The sequence below is a fragment of the Anabrus simplex genome, chromosome 2 (genome assembly GCF_040414725.1).
Source record: "Anabrus simplex isolate iqAnaSimp1 chromosome 2, ASM4041472v1, whole genome shotgun sequence".
Lineage (NCBI taxonomy): Eukaryota > Metazoa > Arthropoda > Insecta > Orthoptera > Tettigoniidae > Anabrus > Anabrus simplex.
The window spans coordinates 1,054,811,592-1,054,831,331 of NC_090266.1; the positions used below are offsets into that span (position 1 = coordinate 1,054,811,592).

Sequence of the window (19,740 nt, forward strand, 5' to 3'; positions counted from 1 at the left end):
AACCACCTCTGTGTGTGTGTGTGTGTGCGCGCGTGTGTGTGCGTGTGCGTGCGTGTACATGCGTGCATGCATGCAAATGTACTAGTGCAGTTAAAATGAGAAAACAATTATATAAACATCTAATGAATTACTAAAGATATACATCAAAAGTAGGAAGTTAGGGAGTTGGATGGGATCCCAGACATTTCATTTTATCTGGAACCATCCCGTTTATAGGAATTTTTGTCCTGGTGTCCCAATAATGTCTAACTGGGATGCAAAATGTCCCAGTTTTCACCAAAGGAACTTCCTGCCTTCTTCAATCACACCTTTGTTTTGAATAATGTAGTCAATGCTGATTTCAAACATGTGCATCCGCTGCCTCCTCCTGCACACTTCCTCACTTTCATACTCGACTTCCAGTTGATATAGCGTGTTGTTATTTGGGGTTGTTATGTTGTGCATTATTAAGTAAGTGTTTTTTTGTGGATGTTAAGTTTTCATATTTAATTTGAAACTGCTTTTATCATGCCAAAAAGACAGTGCTATATCTCAGACGACCTGAAACCATACATTCATGAGTCTGACACTAAGTTCTAAAGCTGGGTGCATGCTTTGTCTAACAGAGGATTTTTCTGCAGATGAACAGTTTGTGGGTCAAGGAAAGAAAGAAAAAAACTTTAAGGTAAAAACTGCCAAGTCAATATTGCTGCTGAAAATATTTTACAACGATCTTATTTTCCTAATGCTCTTTGAAATGAGATCTTCTGATATTCATTACCTAACTCTTGACAGCTGTTCATTCAACCTCCAAATAACCAAATTTCTCTGAATCCGAGAATAACGACTGGCTCATGGGTAGCTAATGTTGAGGCCAACAATACAAGATTTACTTCACAAAAGTTCAATATTGTAAGTTGTTTCATTTTTCCCTATTTGTTTTATGTCTCACGGGCACAGACAGGTCTATTGGCAATAATGGGATGGGATTGGGAAGGAAGTGACCTTGTCTTTAATTAATGTACAGCCCGGTACCTGGTGTGAAAATGGGAAACCATGGACAACCATATTCAGGGTTGCCAATAGTGGGGTTCAAACCCACTAATCTCGCAAGTGCGCAATCCAAAGTGTGAAGCCAGCTCACTCTGTATATCATAAGCTTTGTAAAATGAAATATACCTCACTAGTTTTTTTAAAATTCTGAGCTAAGGTGAAAATAAATTCCTAAAATTAGCTAGCTAAATTACATACATTTCATTTAGAAAATATGTCCTACACCATTTCAAGGACTGTATCTAATGATAATAATAAGCCTAGTCATTACAAGCTGCTTCATGTCACATGGACACAGGTCTTATGGCGAAGATGGAATAGGAAAGGCCTAGGAGTGGGAAGGAAGAGGCCGTGGCCTTAATTAAGGTACAGCCCCAGCATTTGCCTTGTATGAAAATGGGATACCATGAAAAACCATCTTCAGGGCTGCCGGAAGTGGGGTTCAAACCCACTATCTCAGCGCAGCAATTCGTATATTGTACTCAGACTGCTATGAAAATCTATACTTTGATTATTATGCAATATTTAATGTTCATGTGATATCTTAAACACCATTGTAAAATCGATGTGATATATAATTTAACTATAGTTATAGATTCACTGGCAACATATGTACACTAAACTTGGACATTTTATTGACTATTTTATTCTAATTGATCAGTACCAAGACATTTTAATCTAATATAATATTTCATGCATTTAACCATATTTTACAATGAATATTATTGCATTGTACATATAGTTCACTTTATTAATTATATTACTTCACAAGAAGAGATGTTCCAGGACATTCGACATATAACTGTACTTTATTTAGGCTGATGATGACCCAAAATAGGGTTGAAACTAGTCCCTAGCAACGCATTGTGATGTTAACATAAGCATTGCAATTAACGTATAGTATTGAATAGGTGGAATAAAACATTCTGTTTAACTAAATTATATGTAATCTCAGTTCAATATGCAACCAAAAATGAAACTTATAACCCTTGATGATACAGTGAAGGGTAGCGAATATTTGTCGCATGATAGGCCCAGTGGTGGCGATTAGGGGGCGGTTTGGCGGGGGGGGGGGGGAGGGAGTAGTTGCCTTCCCCACTTCGTAGAGAAAGCATTACCGTACACTTTTATTCCATTTTAGCTGCCTGAAACTAGGAATTACAGGAATTATTTTTTTTAAAGCAATTTGTACAAGCCCTATTATCTTATCTTCAAATTTGTTCCTTTATTTGATTTATTAACAAACTCGGGTACTTCTTCTTGCCTGTAATTTTTTAGCCCCCTGCACTTCTAATTCCAACATCGCCTTTGAGTTCGATTGTCGATGAGAGCGCTCGCTAGTGCACATAGCGAGAAAACTATACCGAAGATGATCGACTGCATTCAAGATAATATCTAGAGTGCACAAATATTGATAACAGAAATATAACACATGCTTAATTGCTCTTAATAACGGATGCAACAATGATTGGTTTCTCACAATAACCGAAGGATAATACACAGTTTAATATAGGAATTTTCAAGAGACAGAAAAAATCGTTACAGCGGAGTTCTCATTATATGCTGTACTCACTATAGCGTACTTCTACTAGAGTATAATAATTTCATAATAGATCTAATATGGCATTTTTCTCTACATGTGCCCTCCTCATTAGTTATTCCTGTATTTTAAGAGACAAAATATATGCTATGAGAATGAAACAGCAATTTCAAAGTGCTAGCATTTCCTTGCATGTGAAGTCTGTTACTGCATCATGTATTTGTATCCTTACAGCATACTCTTCTACCCCTCCTCATTCATTCCTTAACTGTGCAGTGATGTACCCACAACTAATTGCTCAAACTGCACTTTTGTACTGCAAGGAAACAATGAAACATGGCCGAGGAATTTACTGTGCTGCTGATTAACATATACTCCAATATCTCCAGGCCAACTGGCTGGGCAGTAGTTGCCTTGGCAGGCCAAGGTCCCTAATAGGCTTGTTTTATCTTCAGTTTTTAACAACATTATTTTTGGCGCAATACTCTTTGTAATAATATTATTTAATACCCTGTTCACTTTTTTAATGAGTAAATGATCAATAATTTCCTCCACACTTCACCACCATAACTTAAAACATACAAAATACAGATTTATATACAGTAGGTAACAGTGCAAGATATACATAACTTTGCAGCCATGTATATAAAGGTGAGATTCTAACTATGGTAGTTTTAATAGGCCAATGCCAGACAAAAGATCATGAAATGATGGTATTTGTTAACAATCATCATAACAAAGCAAAAACGAACACTTTAGGAACTCTGGACAAGTACACAATGCGCACGATTTCAGACAAAACAACACTGAGAAGAAACTATCTACTTTCCTGCTATGAAGTGTCAGGAAGTGTTAAGACAATATCATCTAGAGAAAGATTTACTGTGCTCATATTTTGGTGCGACTATGGAATGTTACCCTAAACTACTATTTTTTCTGTAAAGTGTGTGAAATTAAAGTAACAGGAAAATGATTTCATGTACAAGAGCACTGTGATACAGCGAAACATATGAACAGTATCGATCGGCAAACTGCTCCAGCACAAAAGACAGTTACTTTTGATTGGTGTAACTAAGCCATTCATGTCTCCCAGACAAAAGATCTGTGTGAAATGATGGTATTGGCTAACATTCCTCTTAACAAAGTGAATGACGAACACTTCAGTAACATTATGCACACGATTCCAAATGAAACAAAACTGAGGAGAAATTATCTCATGATATATGGGTATCTGTTGATGAAACCATGGATGCCTGTGAAAGACATTGCAATGTAGTACAGTAGCTGGTACACTATTGGCTGATATTTCCAGAGACGACTTTTTATTCATTCTTAAGTTCTGGATGCACCAAATCATTCAGCAATAGCATTTCTTTTTGACAAAGGTACGGACCTACTGTGGAATCACAAAGTTAAGTGAGAACAAGTTTTACGTTAATAACTCATTCTGTGCCGTATAAGACAAAAGCCGCTAGAGTATTTACCGGTCCTATAACTAAAATGGTGCACTTGACTTGGTTTGCTCATTGTTTACATAGAGTTGCCAATGAAATACAGCCAAAAGTTTCCTGACAATTAAAGGCTCTACTAAGGATGGCAAAGTTTAAAGAACATACACCTTTGCTTCCTCCTCCTTCCCAGCCAATACTTAGTAGGGTATGTGGCTCAATGCAGTAGAGTATTACTGCAAAAACTATGAAGCTTTGAGAGAAATTGTTTCCACATTTAATAGTAGCATTGCATCCTCTATCAAAATTGTTCAGGAAATGTTTCCCAGTAGTTTATTTGCAACATTAGCATACATTAAGCTGAATTACAGAGATGTGGCGAAAACAATTTCTCATCTAGAAACTGCTGGACTAAAGCTGGGTGAGCGTTTGGGACTAGTAAAAGAATTAGAATCCATGATAGGATGAGCAAAAGGCAGTGTGACAGTTTATGTGAAGAGTAAACTGAACATAGTGTTAAGTAGAAATAATAGACATGTTACAATGTAGTAAAACAGTGAAATTTTATAATACACTGGAGCTGTCTCGAATACTGTTGTAATGCAGTTAAGCTGCCGTTATTTGACTGTATTTAAATATAGGCCCATGATGTCATGCAACATTGAAAGGAGCTTCTCTCAGTACGAAAACATACTTCGTGATAACTGGAAAAGTTTCCTCTTCAAGAATTTGAAAACACACATTGTTATAACATAAAATGCTGGCAGAAATGGAGAACATGATGTATGTTGTACTATCAAGTTTAGTTACAATTAAATATTTTCTGATCCACTGTAACAGTTGGGTTATTAAAAAAATTAACTTAATGGTATTTTTGTTCTCTTTTACACAAAATGTGAATTTTATTACAGTTTTTGACAATAGCACAGTAGAAGAATATGCTGATTTTCACAAAAATCTTTCAACATTCCATGATTTTTTAGGGTATATTTTCCTGCATATTTCTTGGCTTAGTCTTAAACATCTGAATCTTAATGATAAGTTACTGTACAAAAGAAATCAAAAATGAAATTCATGCTCAAGTGGTATATGGTGTACAATTTTCACAATAATTTTGCAAAAGATTCTCCATTCCTTTACTGTTTACAAAGTTGAATATATATACTGTCTTATTAATTCAGGGGGTTGAAGCAAGCAAAGGAAGTTTGTAGTTTTACACGACTGTTGATAATGTGATCATAGCCACAGGACCTCCTGTTTTATGAGCCACAAGGATGTGACTTCCTTTAATTTCAAAATTCCCACATCCATTGGCAGGATTTGAACCATTGCCAACTTGATGAGAAGCCAACGGCAATCTCACTTGGTTATTGCCCCCCCCCCAACCACTTCAGACAGTTCACACCACCATTCAGCTAATTTATCTTATAATCCTAATCTAAAAGGAGCTGCCTGCTTTACCTTGAGTAAACAACACTTCAAGAAACTTCTTTGCAAAAATACAGCCAATGTTGGTTTTATTAATTTTTGTCATAAACCAGGTAATTCACTGAACTCCATATTATATGAAACAAGCATTTTACTGTTGTGGTGGGGAAAATTATTATTTTAAAGGCAAAAACTGGAGGATTATCAGCCCCATCCCTACAGATCATTCATAAACAAGTTAATATGCTATAATTCCTTGGTTATTATCTAGGACAGATGTTCCTCAAAATAACTGCCATATTTTGATGGGTCAATTCTCTTACCTAAATTAATCATAAGACAATCAATCATTTAATATACAGCTTTTCACATTCAATTAATTACTATATTTTATTCTTCAATTTTTATGTCACATGGTAACTTTAATGCAATAATGAACAATGAGAGAGACATGCAACAGATCACATATAGCCAACTTAAGTAGCAAATAACCCATTACAAGCATCTGACATATACAGGAAATAATCTAAAAGGTACCAAGCAATTGATAGTTTAGATTTTATAGCAATGATCAATTATAGAGCAAGGATAAGCATACTGAAAATACACTGCCTGACAAAAAATATTGAAGTACCCAGAAGGGGAGGAGGGAACGAAATGAAACTTCACGTGTTGAGAGGGTATGTGATGTTATTCCAGTGATTACAAAATGGAGTCATAAAGTACTTGGCAGTACAAGCCCAGTTATCAGTAAGACGTTGCACCTGCTCTGGCCTGGATGCATGCACTGATTTCGTTGGGAAGGATGTCATAAATCCGCTGTATCCTCTCCTGAGGAAAGCTGGCCCACAACTGTTGTAACTCCTTGATATCCTGGATACTGGCACTGGGATGGAGTTGACGTCCAAGCAGGTCTAACACATGTTCTATCGGGGACAGATCTGGAGATCCTGATGGCCACGGGAGTACCTCAACATCATGCAGACAGTTCATAGAGACATGTGCCGTGTGTGGAGGAGCTTTGTCCTGTTGAAAAATGGCACCAGGATACTGTCACATGAGAGGTAACACATGAGGACACTGGATGCCCATGACATACCATTGTACCATCGAGAGTTCCCTAAATCTCTACCAGCCGTGACCTGATGTCATACCCGATGGCTCCCCACACCATGACGCCAGGAGTAACACCACTGTGCCTCTCCAAAACGCTGGAAAATTGGGACCTCTCCCCAGGTCATCGCCATACTTGCAGATGATGGTAATCCGAGCTAGTGCTGAACAGTGATTCATCGCTGAACATGATGCAATACCATTCATCAGCAGTCCATGCTTCCCGGTCACGGCACCACTCCAAACGCAGTTGTTTGTAATGTAGTGTTAACAGCAGCCTATGCGAGGGATAATAATTCCCTAGTCTGGCTGCTGCTAGTCTCTGACCAATGGTGCGGGATGACACAGCATGTTGCAGGGAGTCCATTCCTTATTCTCAGATGGCAGGTGAAGATGTGAATGAGTTACGATGTGCTTGGTGCACAATACGTTGATCCTCCCTTGCGGTAGTCAGACGTAGTCGACCGGAACCTTGATGACGAGTATGCCTGCCCTCATGTTCTCATCAGGCCACTGTCATATCTGAATGCCCCACAAATCTGGATATTGCACGATTCGACCAGCCGGCCAAACAGAGATCCACAAGGAGGCCACTTTCAAACTACGTCATGTGCTGATAGTGCTGTCTCACATGAGTACACGGCATCTCTGTGTCCGTCACAGTGATCACTCAACATATGACGCTGTTTACACCCCTTATATACCCTACCAGGACTGGTAACAACACTAAAAATGAATAACACTACTGCTCTCTGGTGGCCGTTCTGTCATAAAAATTGCAACTCTAATCATTTACATACCTACTGATGGTGTGTAAATGTACGAAGTTACATTGACATCCAACCATTTCTTATGGGTGCTACAATTTTTTGTCAGGCAGTGTGTGTTACTGTGGTAACATCTGAGCAAGTACTGTAGGAATAGATAGAAAAAGAGAGCACAAAAAAATTAAAAGACATAAATCATAAAGGTGTTCAATAAGGTAATAGAAATAAAAATGTTAGAGACATGAATGGGAGGGATTAAACTTTTCTTTGAGCAATGTTTTAGTCTACATATTTTAGAGCCCCTAAAATTACAGAAGAGAGTTGGGTTATTCTTAGAACTTTAGCACTGAAACAAAGATAGTCCTACTGAATTTTGGGGTAATCTTGTAGAGAAGCAGTATGGGCATCATTCCAGGAACAGCATTTCTTATTTATTCATATAATGCACATCACAAGTTCTTTTTTATTTAATATACAGCTCTAGAGAAAAAGCAATCTTTGTACTGCCTTTCAGGCAATTATCTTTCAAGGAACACGACGTGGATATAATTTCAATGAGACTTACTCGGGCATGGCTCAGTTCCTCATCCCCTGCACTGCGGCTACGACGACGTGCACCAGACAGCACAAGCTTATGCGGGTTCAGGTAGGGGGACTCTGTCGGAACACGGGGATCAATGAACGTTGTCGTCTTGGATGTGTGGTCTATGAAGAATTGCTACAAGAAGGCAAGACAGACAGAACATAGCAGGATTTTCATCCCAGCCGCACACCACTTGGCATGCAACAGGCTAGTTAGTTTCTTAGTTCTACAGCGCTACCCTCACAAGATAACAGATTAAGTCATTTCTATTAAGATTAATTACCACATGCAGTCTGAATTCCACATAAACTGAAGAATGGAAACTGACTTAACACAAAGCAACAAGTGCACATAAAGAATTGAAGGCATAGTTACAGAAGGTATCATTGTGAGAAGGAATATGGTATTACATGATTAGTACATAAAGATACAAATTTTATGACTATGCTGCATATACATTTATTATAATCTACAAGACATAATAATGAAAGGAACTTCATATATTCAAGTACTTCCAATTTAACCTATTCCACAAGACATTAAAGGAATTATGGTATATTTCACTCTAACACACCTGCTGCTTTTTCAAATCATACAGGGAATATAGCCAGCCCTGTGTGTAGGGGTATGCTTGCCTCTCATCTGGATGCCCTGGGTTTGATTCCCAGCCAGGTCAGGGATGTTTACCTATATGTGAGGGCTGGTTTAACCAGCAAAGAATAATGGCCAAGACCATTAGAGTTCAGGGAATATAGAAAGAAACTTCTAAAAAGAAAAACATTCTTTGGGGGATTCTGGATGTATTGTACCAATTGAAAGGTCTATTTGACTAAAATAAATTATTTAAACAAACGAGAGAGGGACAACTACATCCCTCTTTACATAAATTCAAGAAACTACTCTTGTAGGCCAACCTTTAACACAACTGGCACTTGCAGTAGTCTAAAGGAAAGAACTGCATTATAGATTATAAAAGGCTACACAATCAATTTCATGATTTGTGTATAATAGAAATCTGAGCTTCAAGATGTGTTCTTTTCATTCAGTTCTCTTTTCCTAAGGAAATAGGAATGTAATTTCCAATTGTCGAAAAAGAATGACACTTCACTAATTAATGCCATTTATATAAGTCGCTTGTCCTCACAGTGGGTCTCCGGCTGGCTGGTATTTACCTGGAATGAGCAATCCTTCCGTAATCTTGACTGACAGATCTCACGTTTCACTTGGCTTTGCATGCACCAGTCACTTCACCCAGTAGTTCCCTTTAGCTGGGCTCGACTATACATCTGTTGACTGTTACAACACACGACTGCTGTACACTGGGCTCCTCTTCACACAGGAGTGATAATTTGCACAGTCAACTCATGTGACTGCTCCACACACAGAACTACTCGACACATAACACTCAGCAAGACAACCCAACACCAACAACACTTTACCAATGCTTCTAATTACCTGGTGATGAAGTTTTAATCTTTGGGATGCGGCAAGAAAAGGAACGCTCTAGTTTTGCATTCCAGAAAATCCACGGAAACACCAGACAAAGAGCGCAATAGAAAGAGAGGCCGTCGGATGCCCTTAGGCCAGCCAGTAGCCCCTCAGCCTGACTCACTCAACCCTTCCAGAGAATACAGGGTGGGAGGTGGGGGGTAGGGGGAGGGTGTCGGCTGGCAGACATATGGAGACGTAACAATATGAAATGGCTGGTTCAAGCTGACCAAATCAAGGATTGTCATATCATACTGTTTACTATCATGTTTCATAGTATCTGGGTGTTATTTCAGTGGGAAATAGCTCTACAGAGCTCAAAATGGTACGTGATGACTAGAAGACATACTTCTTTTAGGCAACAAGAAAATCTAGCCAACTTAATCAGGGTCATTACAATGGTATTTCATGATGATATGATTGATATAGGTTCAGAACTTCACTACTTTCCATAATTTTTCTTAAAAGACAGGACTCTTGAAAATCTGCTGTGAAACATACATATATACATACATATGCAAACAAATTGCATACCATGAATGAGCCATCGCAGGGGCATGTAAGTGGAAACAGATACAGCGTACAGTAGTATAAAGAAAACATCAAAATATTGTACCACATTAAGCATTTATTGCAGGGTAACACAGACTTGCAGGATGCACGTTGTACGGTGTTGGACCACCCGTAGCATGAGATAGGCAGTGATATGTTTGGATATGGAGGCATACAGACATTGGATTTTCTCCTGAGGAAGATCCTGCCACAGCTGGCGCAAATGGCCCTACAGATCTGCCGTAGTTGCTGTCCAATTCAATCTGAAACATTCTCCATGGACGAGAGGTCTGGAGGCCTTGCTGGCCAAGGAAACAAGTTGACATAACAAAGACAGGCCAGGGATATCGGTGCTGTGTGAAGTCACGAATTATTCTGCTGGAAAATGGAGTTGTCAAGTTGCACGAGGGAGGGAAGCACATGCAGTCGTACAATTTCCTGGACATATTGCCGTCTCATCAGAATTCCTTCAGTCACCATCAGTGGGGAGTAGGATTCATAGAAGATGGCACCCCACATCACGATACCTCTCGTTAGGGTGGTGTACCGCTCTACAATGAAGCAAGAATCACTGCACTGGGCAGAACGTCTCCAGACTCAAATTTGGCGGTTGTCTGCATCCAGACAGAACCGTGATTCGTTGCTGAACACCACTCAATGCTAATTCACAAGCTGCCATACTGCCCATTACTGGCAGAACTACAAACGTGCTCAGCAATGCTCAGGTCATAATAGTAGACATCATAAGGGATGCTGTGACAACAGAACCTGCTCTGCTAGCCACCAAAATATGGTACTAGTGGAAACAGACACATCCCCAGTTGTTGTGGCATGTCTCTGGATGGTGGGCAGTGACGTCCATGGAGTGCTTACAGTGCACAATGAAATTATCCTCCCTACTGCTGCTCCGCCGGTGTTGACCCGAGCCTCCTCAACATGTGTGTGTACCTGCATATTCCCAAAACATCCAATACCGAAGCACAGTATAGTCAGAACAGTTCAAGTGGAGAGCAATGAATCGAAATGTCCAATCTGCCACTCTTAGTCCGAAAATGTAGCCTCTCTCAAATTCATCTAGCTGGTCAAAGGCTTGTCAAACGTGTAGTCGGAGCATCTTGAGTGTTCGTTGAACTTAGCTCTATGGCTCACACTGCTTCTAAGGCCTTATTCAATGGCTTTTGTTCATGAATGAGGAAGGGACGTGTACGTCCCCTAGTGGCACTTCCACTTTGTTCATGTATTGACCCTTTATATAAAGTTCTGCAATTATTAGTAAATATAAATGCTTGCCATAAAGGAATACAACTCACAATTGCAAATGTACATAACCTAAGTTCCGAGGCATTCATTGACAAGTGTGTGCAAAAAAGTGTACAATAGAATGGGAAGGTAAGTTTCAGCGGCTCTCAAAAGGTTAGGCTGAAAGCGCTGACTTGAAATCAACTGCCATGTTGTCCAAATGAAATCCAGATTTGAAGATTTTACACAGCAGCAGTTTGTAGAATTGGCGAATGAAAAAATTCACAGAACACAATAAAGAATTTCCTAAGACAAGAAATTCCAAACTAATAAAGCAGTACCCTGGTTTTTTAAAATTCAGACCAGCATGAAAATGAGCTCTTCAATATTTATGCAGATGAACAAAAACATTTGACACCACAAAACCTACTAATGTATTTTGTTGTAAATGACTTAAGACTTGGTGTATAAGGTGGTTGCAACATATCCCACTACCACAGCAAGTAGTGAGAGAGCCATGAGTACACTCAAGAGGATGAAACTCAATAATGAAATCACTGTTTGTGTAATGTAAGCATTTTAGTTGCAGAAAAATAACTTTTAGGAGAACTGTCCTCTCATGCTGCCTTTACTGAAAAGTTTATTGACATGTTTGCAATGAAGAAGAACCAACAGATGGATTTGGTGTATTACAACAGTTTAGGTAAATCTTACAATGTTTTAATATAACCGTTACTGTAACAATCTTATTTGTTCATTTCAATGTCTATCGTTCAATAAAATGCAAGAATGTCCACCTCCATATTTTATTTCTAGCCCGCCTAGCAATTCCATTCGGAATTCCATTGTGGAGATTTATCTCCCGTATGCAGTTATCAGACTGTGCCTCATATATAGGCTTCTGATAAGCTCACCTGCATACACCCAGCGTCAGTGGGTAGGGTCTGACACATCCCACTCTGACGAGTCTAGTGTCAGACCTAAGACGAAACGCTGGTTAATAGAGCAAACACCTGAAAAGCCTTACACCTGATATGTGATGTAAAGCAACTTGTAAAAAAAGAAGTAAAAGTCATTCTCAGCAACAGATGTCTTGTGTCCCAAAATTGCAATTAGAAAGGCATATCTGATGTGATTCTGTAATGTATGTGATTTTAATTATGACTGTTCATTGAGAATTTCGGTGTTATGAGAAATGGTGTCTGTGCATATTTCATACTAATCTGTAGAGTTGGGGTGTGTTCTTTAAGACTGATAAGAGGATTTCCGTACTTATACTGGTATCTGTATGTTTGTATCCTGTGTTTAGTTAAGTGGTTGACAAGTTCAGATTCTGTATTTTACTTGAACACTCGGATATGTTCTGTGTACCTTGTTTTGAAATACTGACCAGTTAATACAAAGTAGAATTTAGGGCATTCATTGTACTTTATTTTGTAAACAACAGATTAGTTACACCAGTAAATAGAATAGTAGTTGCCCGTGGGTACAGCATTCCCAGTCTAGCTGCAATGTTGGCCATAAACAACAAGCTGGAAATTTTGTGCTTTGTAGGAACTGCGACTGCCTTATCAGTCTGAGCTCAACAACTGATGAAACTGCACAAGTACAATAGGATGCTAAGATATGTCTGATAATAAGCCCAAGTATTCTTTTACGTGTAATCTATCCACGCAGTCTTACATGGTAAGTTGCTGCTCTCCATCTGTTCTTAGACATATACACAGTACTGCTGTAAGTTCTGCCAATAAAATCTAAATGCATTGTAAAATGGTAATTGTGAATGAAGAATTGTGGCAGCGCTGTATGTCGACATCCATAAAGTCACCTTCATGACTCCACCAGTAACCGGCTTGCAGTGTACCAACAGCAGGCAACAGAGTACGATGGAGTGGCGAGTGTATGAGAATCATATCGCTCTATTGGCATTATTTCGTTTCGGAAAGCGAGATAAGGAAATTTTTTTCTATGTTGAAACCTATCGATATCAATGAACAATTTGTATTTCGGACAATAGCACGGTTTAAACAAATGGGTGCAACTGTTGATCGCTACTGACTGGGCCGTCCTAGGTGTGCATGCAGAAAAGAAGTTGTGAATGCTGTTCGTGCAATGATTCGATGCAATCCTTTGCATAAACAGTTTTGTCTCATGAAATAATTATATCTCCATGAACTATGTTACATATTTTGAAGGATGATTTATGTGTTGGCGCATATAAAAGATACACATGGCATTTACTACCTGAAAAATTTAAAGGAGATACGCTGGGTTTGATCCCAGGCTTTGTTAATGAGGTATGGAGAGAGCCAGTATCACGACATCTTATTCGCAGATGAAAAAATATTCACTGTGGAAGAGTCGTTTAACAGGCAAAACAACTGCGTGTATGCACGGTCCTCCAAGGAAGCAAGAGAGAAAGTTCCATGTGTACAGCGTGGACATCACCACCCTGCTTCTGTCATGGTATGGTGGACGGTTTCCTGGCGGGGAGCATCAGAGATGCATTTTTGCAAAGGTGGAGTAAAAAATGTGATACCATGTATCAATTCAAAGCTGTCTGAAGGGAATTCATGTGTTTTTCGACAGGATAGCACTCCTACACACAAAGCAAAAACAATGCAGCAGTGGTTGGCAACCAATGTCCCACGGTTCACCGCTGCTGCTGACTGGCCTAGTGGAAGTCTGGACCTCAATCCATTGAATTATTCTCTGTGGCAGAACCTCGAGGTGACAGCATGTTGAAAAAGGTACCACAATATTGAGATGTTAAAAAAAATCAATCACGTCAGCTATCAAAAAAATTCCGCTGGACACGATTCGTGCATCTATTGATGAGTGGCCCCAATGTTTTCACCGCTGTGTTACCACACATGGTGATCATTTCGAATAAGAATATGTTCATTCTGTAGCATTTATTTGTGTTTTTCCAGAATATATGTATATTAATGGGTTTGCGTAGTTATATGCATTATATGCATTGAAAGTACTGACATTACTGTGTATATATTCCATAGTGAGTGTTTATTTATGATTCATATGTACTAACAGAATCTTGCTTTCAGGAGATTATTTCAGGAATATTGCCTGATGATCATGGTCCACGTTGGAGTGCAATTTATACATTAGTTATCAAATTTTATAAAACAGGGAGGGTTCAAGATAAGAAGTGGGGACAATGATCCACAGTGCTCACAGAATAAGTTCTTAATCACATCAGATATCATCTAGAAATTTCCCTACAAAATATCTTCGGCCTCTTTCTCAACAATCAGAAATTTCTTATGGCTTGGCAGGAAAGGCTTCAAAGTTACTTCAGTTAAAACCCAATAAGTTTACGCTAGTACAAGAACTTAAACCTGATGATCCTCAATGTTGTAGGATTAGATTCGGTGGAAGGATTTTTAATAATATGTATGACTGAGTTTAATGATCCGTATCTCATTCTGTTCTCTGATGAAGCTTGGTTCCTCTAACATGATTATGTTCATATGCAGAACTACTAATACTGGAGTTCTGAGAAACCTAATATGTTGCATGAGGAACCCATTCATTACCAAAATATAGGAGTATAGTGTGCATTTGCTGATGAGAAATAGGTCCAATTTTTTTAAAGGTCATAGATATGTGCAAATAATTTTACAACCCTTCTTTGTAGTATTAACTGAAAAGGAACAAATTGGGTGGGCTCAAAAATTTGTTCGCTGGTATTGTAAGTTGTATCGAAAAATGCCAAAAGGACCAAAAAACTTAACTGTATTAACTTATGTTTGTATATATTGTATATAATGTATATGTTGTATATAGTGTATATATAGGTATGTTTATATTGGTTAAAAAGGTCCCAAACCTTGACCTAAAGGTTGTTTACAGGCTGAAGATGCCCAAAATAATGGGTGAAACATGTACCTGACCAAATAAGTCTACATAAAATCATGTAGATAATAACCACATTAAACGTGGAAAGTATTGAATAGGTGGTTTTTTATTAAATTATCCTTGATATCTATGCCTAACACTACCCACTACCGAGCTCGATAGCTGCAGTCGCTTAAGTGCGGCCAGTATCCAGTATTCGGGAGATAGTAGGTTCAAACCCCACTGTCGGCAGCCCTGAAGATGGTTTTCCGTGGTTTCCCATTTTCACACCAGGCAAATGCTGGGGCTGTACCTTAATTAAGGCCACGGCCACTTCCTTCCCACTCCTAGCCCTTCCCTATCCCATTGTCGCCATAAGACCTATCTGTGTTGGTGCAACGTAAAGCAACTAGCAAAAACACTACCCACTGTATAGTTATGTTATGGACATTGCCGCAACACCCCTGCACCATAGGGTCAACAACCAGACATGCTGTGGGATACACCAGTTCATGTTTGTGACTGATCTTGGCTGCATCAATGTGAATTTTCTTCCATGTGTACGATAATGGATGATAAAAAGGAACATTTTTGGCATCTTACATATTTCTTTTATCATAAGGGTAAAATTACCTCAAAAACCAGAATGAAAATTTATGCAGTGTATGGAGAAGTTGCAGTGATGAATCAGGCATGTTAAAAGTGGTTTACATGATTCTGATTGGGGAATTTCTTCCTAAAAGACAAACTGTGCACAGGACAGCATGTGGTGGCAGACATGGAATGAATAAAGGAGTTAGCGCAAGCAATCGATGAATGACAGCATGGGAGATGGTGTCGGCGCTGAACATATCTCACGCTAGTGTAGCCAGGCACATAAAGAAGTTTGGTTACCTAAATCTGTTCAATATGTGGGTTCCTCGGAAACTGAGTAATCAGAATTTTGTGCAGCACATTTCCATGTGTAATTAGTTATTATAGTACCATCACAAGGATGGTTTCAGAAACAGCTGATGATTGGCGATAAGAATTAGGTAGGGTATCACAATATCTGAAAGGGTAAATCATGGAGCAAGTCCGAAACTAGGTCTTCATCCCAGGAAGGTTATGCTGCACCTTTTGGTGGGACTGAAAGGGAATTCAGTACTTTGATTTTCTTCCCACTGGTAAGCCCATCAATTCCAAAAAATACTGCTCACATCTGGAGTGAATGAAGGTTACCACCATTCAAGAGGAAAGACCTGAATTTTTAAACACTGAAGGAGTTATCATCCATCACAATGCCAGACCACATAGGTCAGTGAAAATCCATCAGACATTGCAGAATTTCAGCTGGGATGTGTTACCCTGTCTGCTCTAGTCTCCGAACCCTCTGACTATTACCTATTCAGGTCCTTGTAGAATTTTCTTAATGGTAAACACTTCCTTGGAGGACTGCAGGCTCAACATGGGACAGTTCATCAACCAGAAAAGCCACACGTTTTGGAGAAATGGAAATTATAAACTTTCAAATAAAGGGTAATACTGTATATTGCTAGTAACAATGGGACACACTGTGTGAAATATTTGATTATGACAACGTATTACCCTAACATCTGTATATGTCCTTTCAATGGCGTAGATGTTCTTGTATGTTCTTTGCTAAGTCCACATCCCATATCTGAGGGTGTTCAGCAACTGCTCTGCTGTACCTGTGCTGCAGACAGAGATATTCACAGGTGTTATTTGTGGTTGAAAGGTAACAAAAAAAAGCAAGAGAAGGTACTCGAGAGGCATTGTTCAGTGTCAATGGTCTCCTTCAAAGATACAAATTTAATGGTCCGTTATTGGACATTATAAATTTTCCAGCTAACTCATTCTTGGTTGCCTGCGTTCTGCCCCTATGTGCTAATTTGGGCTCATCAGTTGGTACTTAGCACATCCACCAAGACGCGTGGCTAGTACATACCGTGGAGGCCACTGCGTAGGCTACTTTGAAGCCACCAGCAGTGCCAATGCACTATGAGAGACTTTGTCTCACTTCCAAAAATTGATGCCTGTCTAGCCATCAGATGATATAGATGTTGATTCCCACAGGGAATATGAAATATTTGGTATTATAAATTTATTCATTCAGGACAAATATTTCATATTCCCTCTGGGAATCAACATCTATATCATCTGATGGCCAGGCAGGCATCAATTTTTGGAAGTGAGACAAAGTCTCTCATAGTGCATTGGCACTGCTGGTGGCTTCAAGCAGCCTATGTAGTGGCCTCCACAATATGCACTAGCCATGCGTCTTGGTGGGTGTGCTAAGTACCAACTGATGAGCCCAACTTAGCACATAGGGGCGAAACGCAGGCAACCAAGAATGAGTTAGCTGGAAAATTTATAATGTCCAATAACAGACCATTAAATTGGTATTATAATTTACTCATTCAGGACAAATATTTCATATTCCTTGTGGGAATCAACATCTATATCATCCTTCAAAGATGCCGAGAACAACGCTAAAGATGTATTTGCATGTTTCACTGATCATTCGACAGAGTCAAACATGAAAAACTGATTGAGATTCTGCATCAGAAACGGTTAGACATAAAAGATATCCACATCATACAAAATCTTTACTGGAACCAGCAAGTCACAGTCAAGATTGGACGAACAAGAACTTCAGAGATAAAATAATATCAAAAGAGGAATACACCAAGGTTGCATACTTTCACTGCTACATATCAACCTCCATGCCGATCACATCTTCAAAGAAGCCTTGCATGATACAGCTAGGTGTGAAAGTAAATGGAGTTGTCATATACAACATTAGATATACAGACGACACCCTAATTATATGCGACACCATCGAAGGTCTTCAAGAACTGCTCAGTAGAATTTATCTCAGTGGATTAACGTATGGTCTAAACATCAATAGCACGAAAACCAAGTTCATGGTATTTAGCAGAAGCAACCATGAAGGTGTCTCATTCATTAAATAATCAAAACATTGAACGACCAAGTCAGTTCATATACCTTGGGAACACTATAACAGACAATATGGACACTGAAAAAGAGATCAGATGCCATACTGAGATCTCCAGATCATCTTTCAAAAGCCGGGAATCAAACCCGGGGCCTCCAGGCAAGAGGCAGGCACGCTACCCCTAATCCACGGGGCCGGCATCTTTCCAAAAGATTAGGTTATTCATTTGTGATGATAATTTAAACCTCGAACTCAGGCAAAAGCTGTTGAGATGTTATATCTGGTCAACACTGATTTGTGGAGTAGAGACCTGGACTGTCAAAGCTTCCTCCATGAACAGATTAGAGGCCTCTGAAGTGTGGTTACATAGGAGAATGCTCAGAATAACCTGGACAGATTTTGTAACCAATAATGAAGTGTTAAGGAGAGCTAGAGCTGAGCATGAGCTGCAAACATCATCAAAGCCAGGAAAACAGCTTATTTAGGCCATGTTTTATGAGTATGGGCTTCTACACCTTATATTACGAGGAAAGATAGAAGGCAAGTGCGGAGCTGGTAGACCACTGATGTCATGGCTCCAAAACATCAAAGACTGGACTTGCATCAACAACATCGAGCAACTCTTCAAGTTAGCTAAAGAATGGGATGCTTTCTCCAGGGTGATTGCCAATGTCTGGGGGACCAGATATGGCACAAGAAGAAGAAGAAAAAGAAGGTGGTACACAAGACAACCCACGAGTTTTGCACTTTTCCTGCAGGACACTGTGATGGCTCATAAAGCCAATGTTTCAATGAAATGGCGTATGGCTTTTTAGTGCCGGGAGTGTCCGAGGACATGTTCGGCTCGCCAGCTGCAGGTCTTTAGATTTGACGTCCGTAGGTGACCTGCGCGTCGTAATGAGGATGAAATTATGATGGAGACGACACATACCAGTGCCAGCGAAGTTAACCAATGATGGTTAAAATTCCCGACCCTGCCGGGAATCGAACCCGGGACCCTGTGACCAAACGCCAGCATGCTAACCATTTAGCCATGGAGCCAGACAAATGTTTCAATGTAAGCAACTGACACGAGTGAATACATATCTTTTAAAATGATTCTCTTTTTGCAATATTATTAGCCAGTGACTTCTAGTATTGAAGTTGCAGTTTGGTAAAGCACATATTCATATTGCCATCCAGCTGTGAATACAGGCTATGCGGCCCATGCAGCCCTCACAGCGTGCATGGGATACTCATAATCTGCTTGTCTGGTATATACTGCATGTCCGTACAGAGGTTGAATTGTGTTAAGTTCTGACTGACTTTTTGTACTCATATTTACTGAATCTGCAAAAGAGAGGGATTATACAAGGTGAACAAAAAATGTTGCACATGGAGGTCAGCATGCGATTCCTCATCCCATTACAAGACAAAAGTTCATATAGCCAAATCGGATCGGATGCTGTTGGAAAACAAGTCACATCCTACAGCACATCGGAATGTAACAGAGAAACGTGCATCATCCCACTCTACCGTACCCGCCGTTGCAGCTCAATGAGTAGATGGCTGGGTTATCAAACCCACATGCACCATGGAGCTATGGCTCAAATCTACGTCAGGTTTTTTTCTTTTGTGTGTGTGTGTGTGACATCAGGTCCCTAGTTCCCGTCGTGTAACTTCATTTGTAAGCATGACATCCTGTTGTCACATGACATTAGTCGAACACACGACAGTGTGATCCATTCAACTGA

General features: G+C 39.5%; 1 protein-coding gene across 1 annotated transcript in view; it reads right to left on the minus strand.

Annotated features, from left to right (window-relative positions):
* The window catches only part of LOC136864682 (E3 ubiquitin-protein ligase HECW2), a 277,203-nt gene that overhangs the window by 186,493 nt on the left and 70,970 nt on the right, over positions 1–19,740 (minus strand). The window contains exon 5 of the mRNA XM_067141994.2: positions 7,894–8,046. Within this exon, the coding sequence (XP_066998095.2) occupies positions 7,894–8,046 (153 nt within the window). The remainder of the gene's footprint in view (positions 1–7,893; positions 8,047–19,740) is intronic.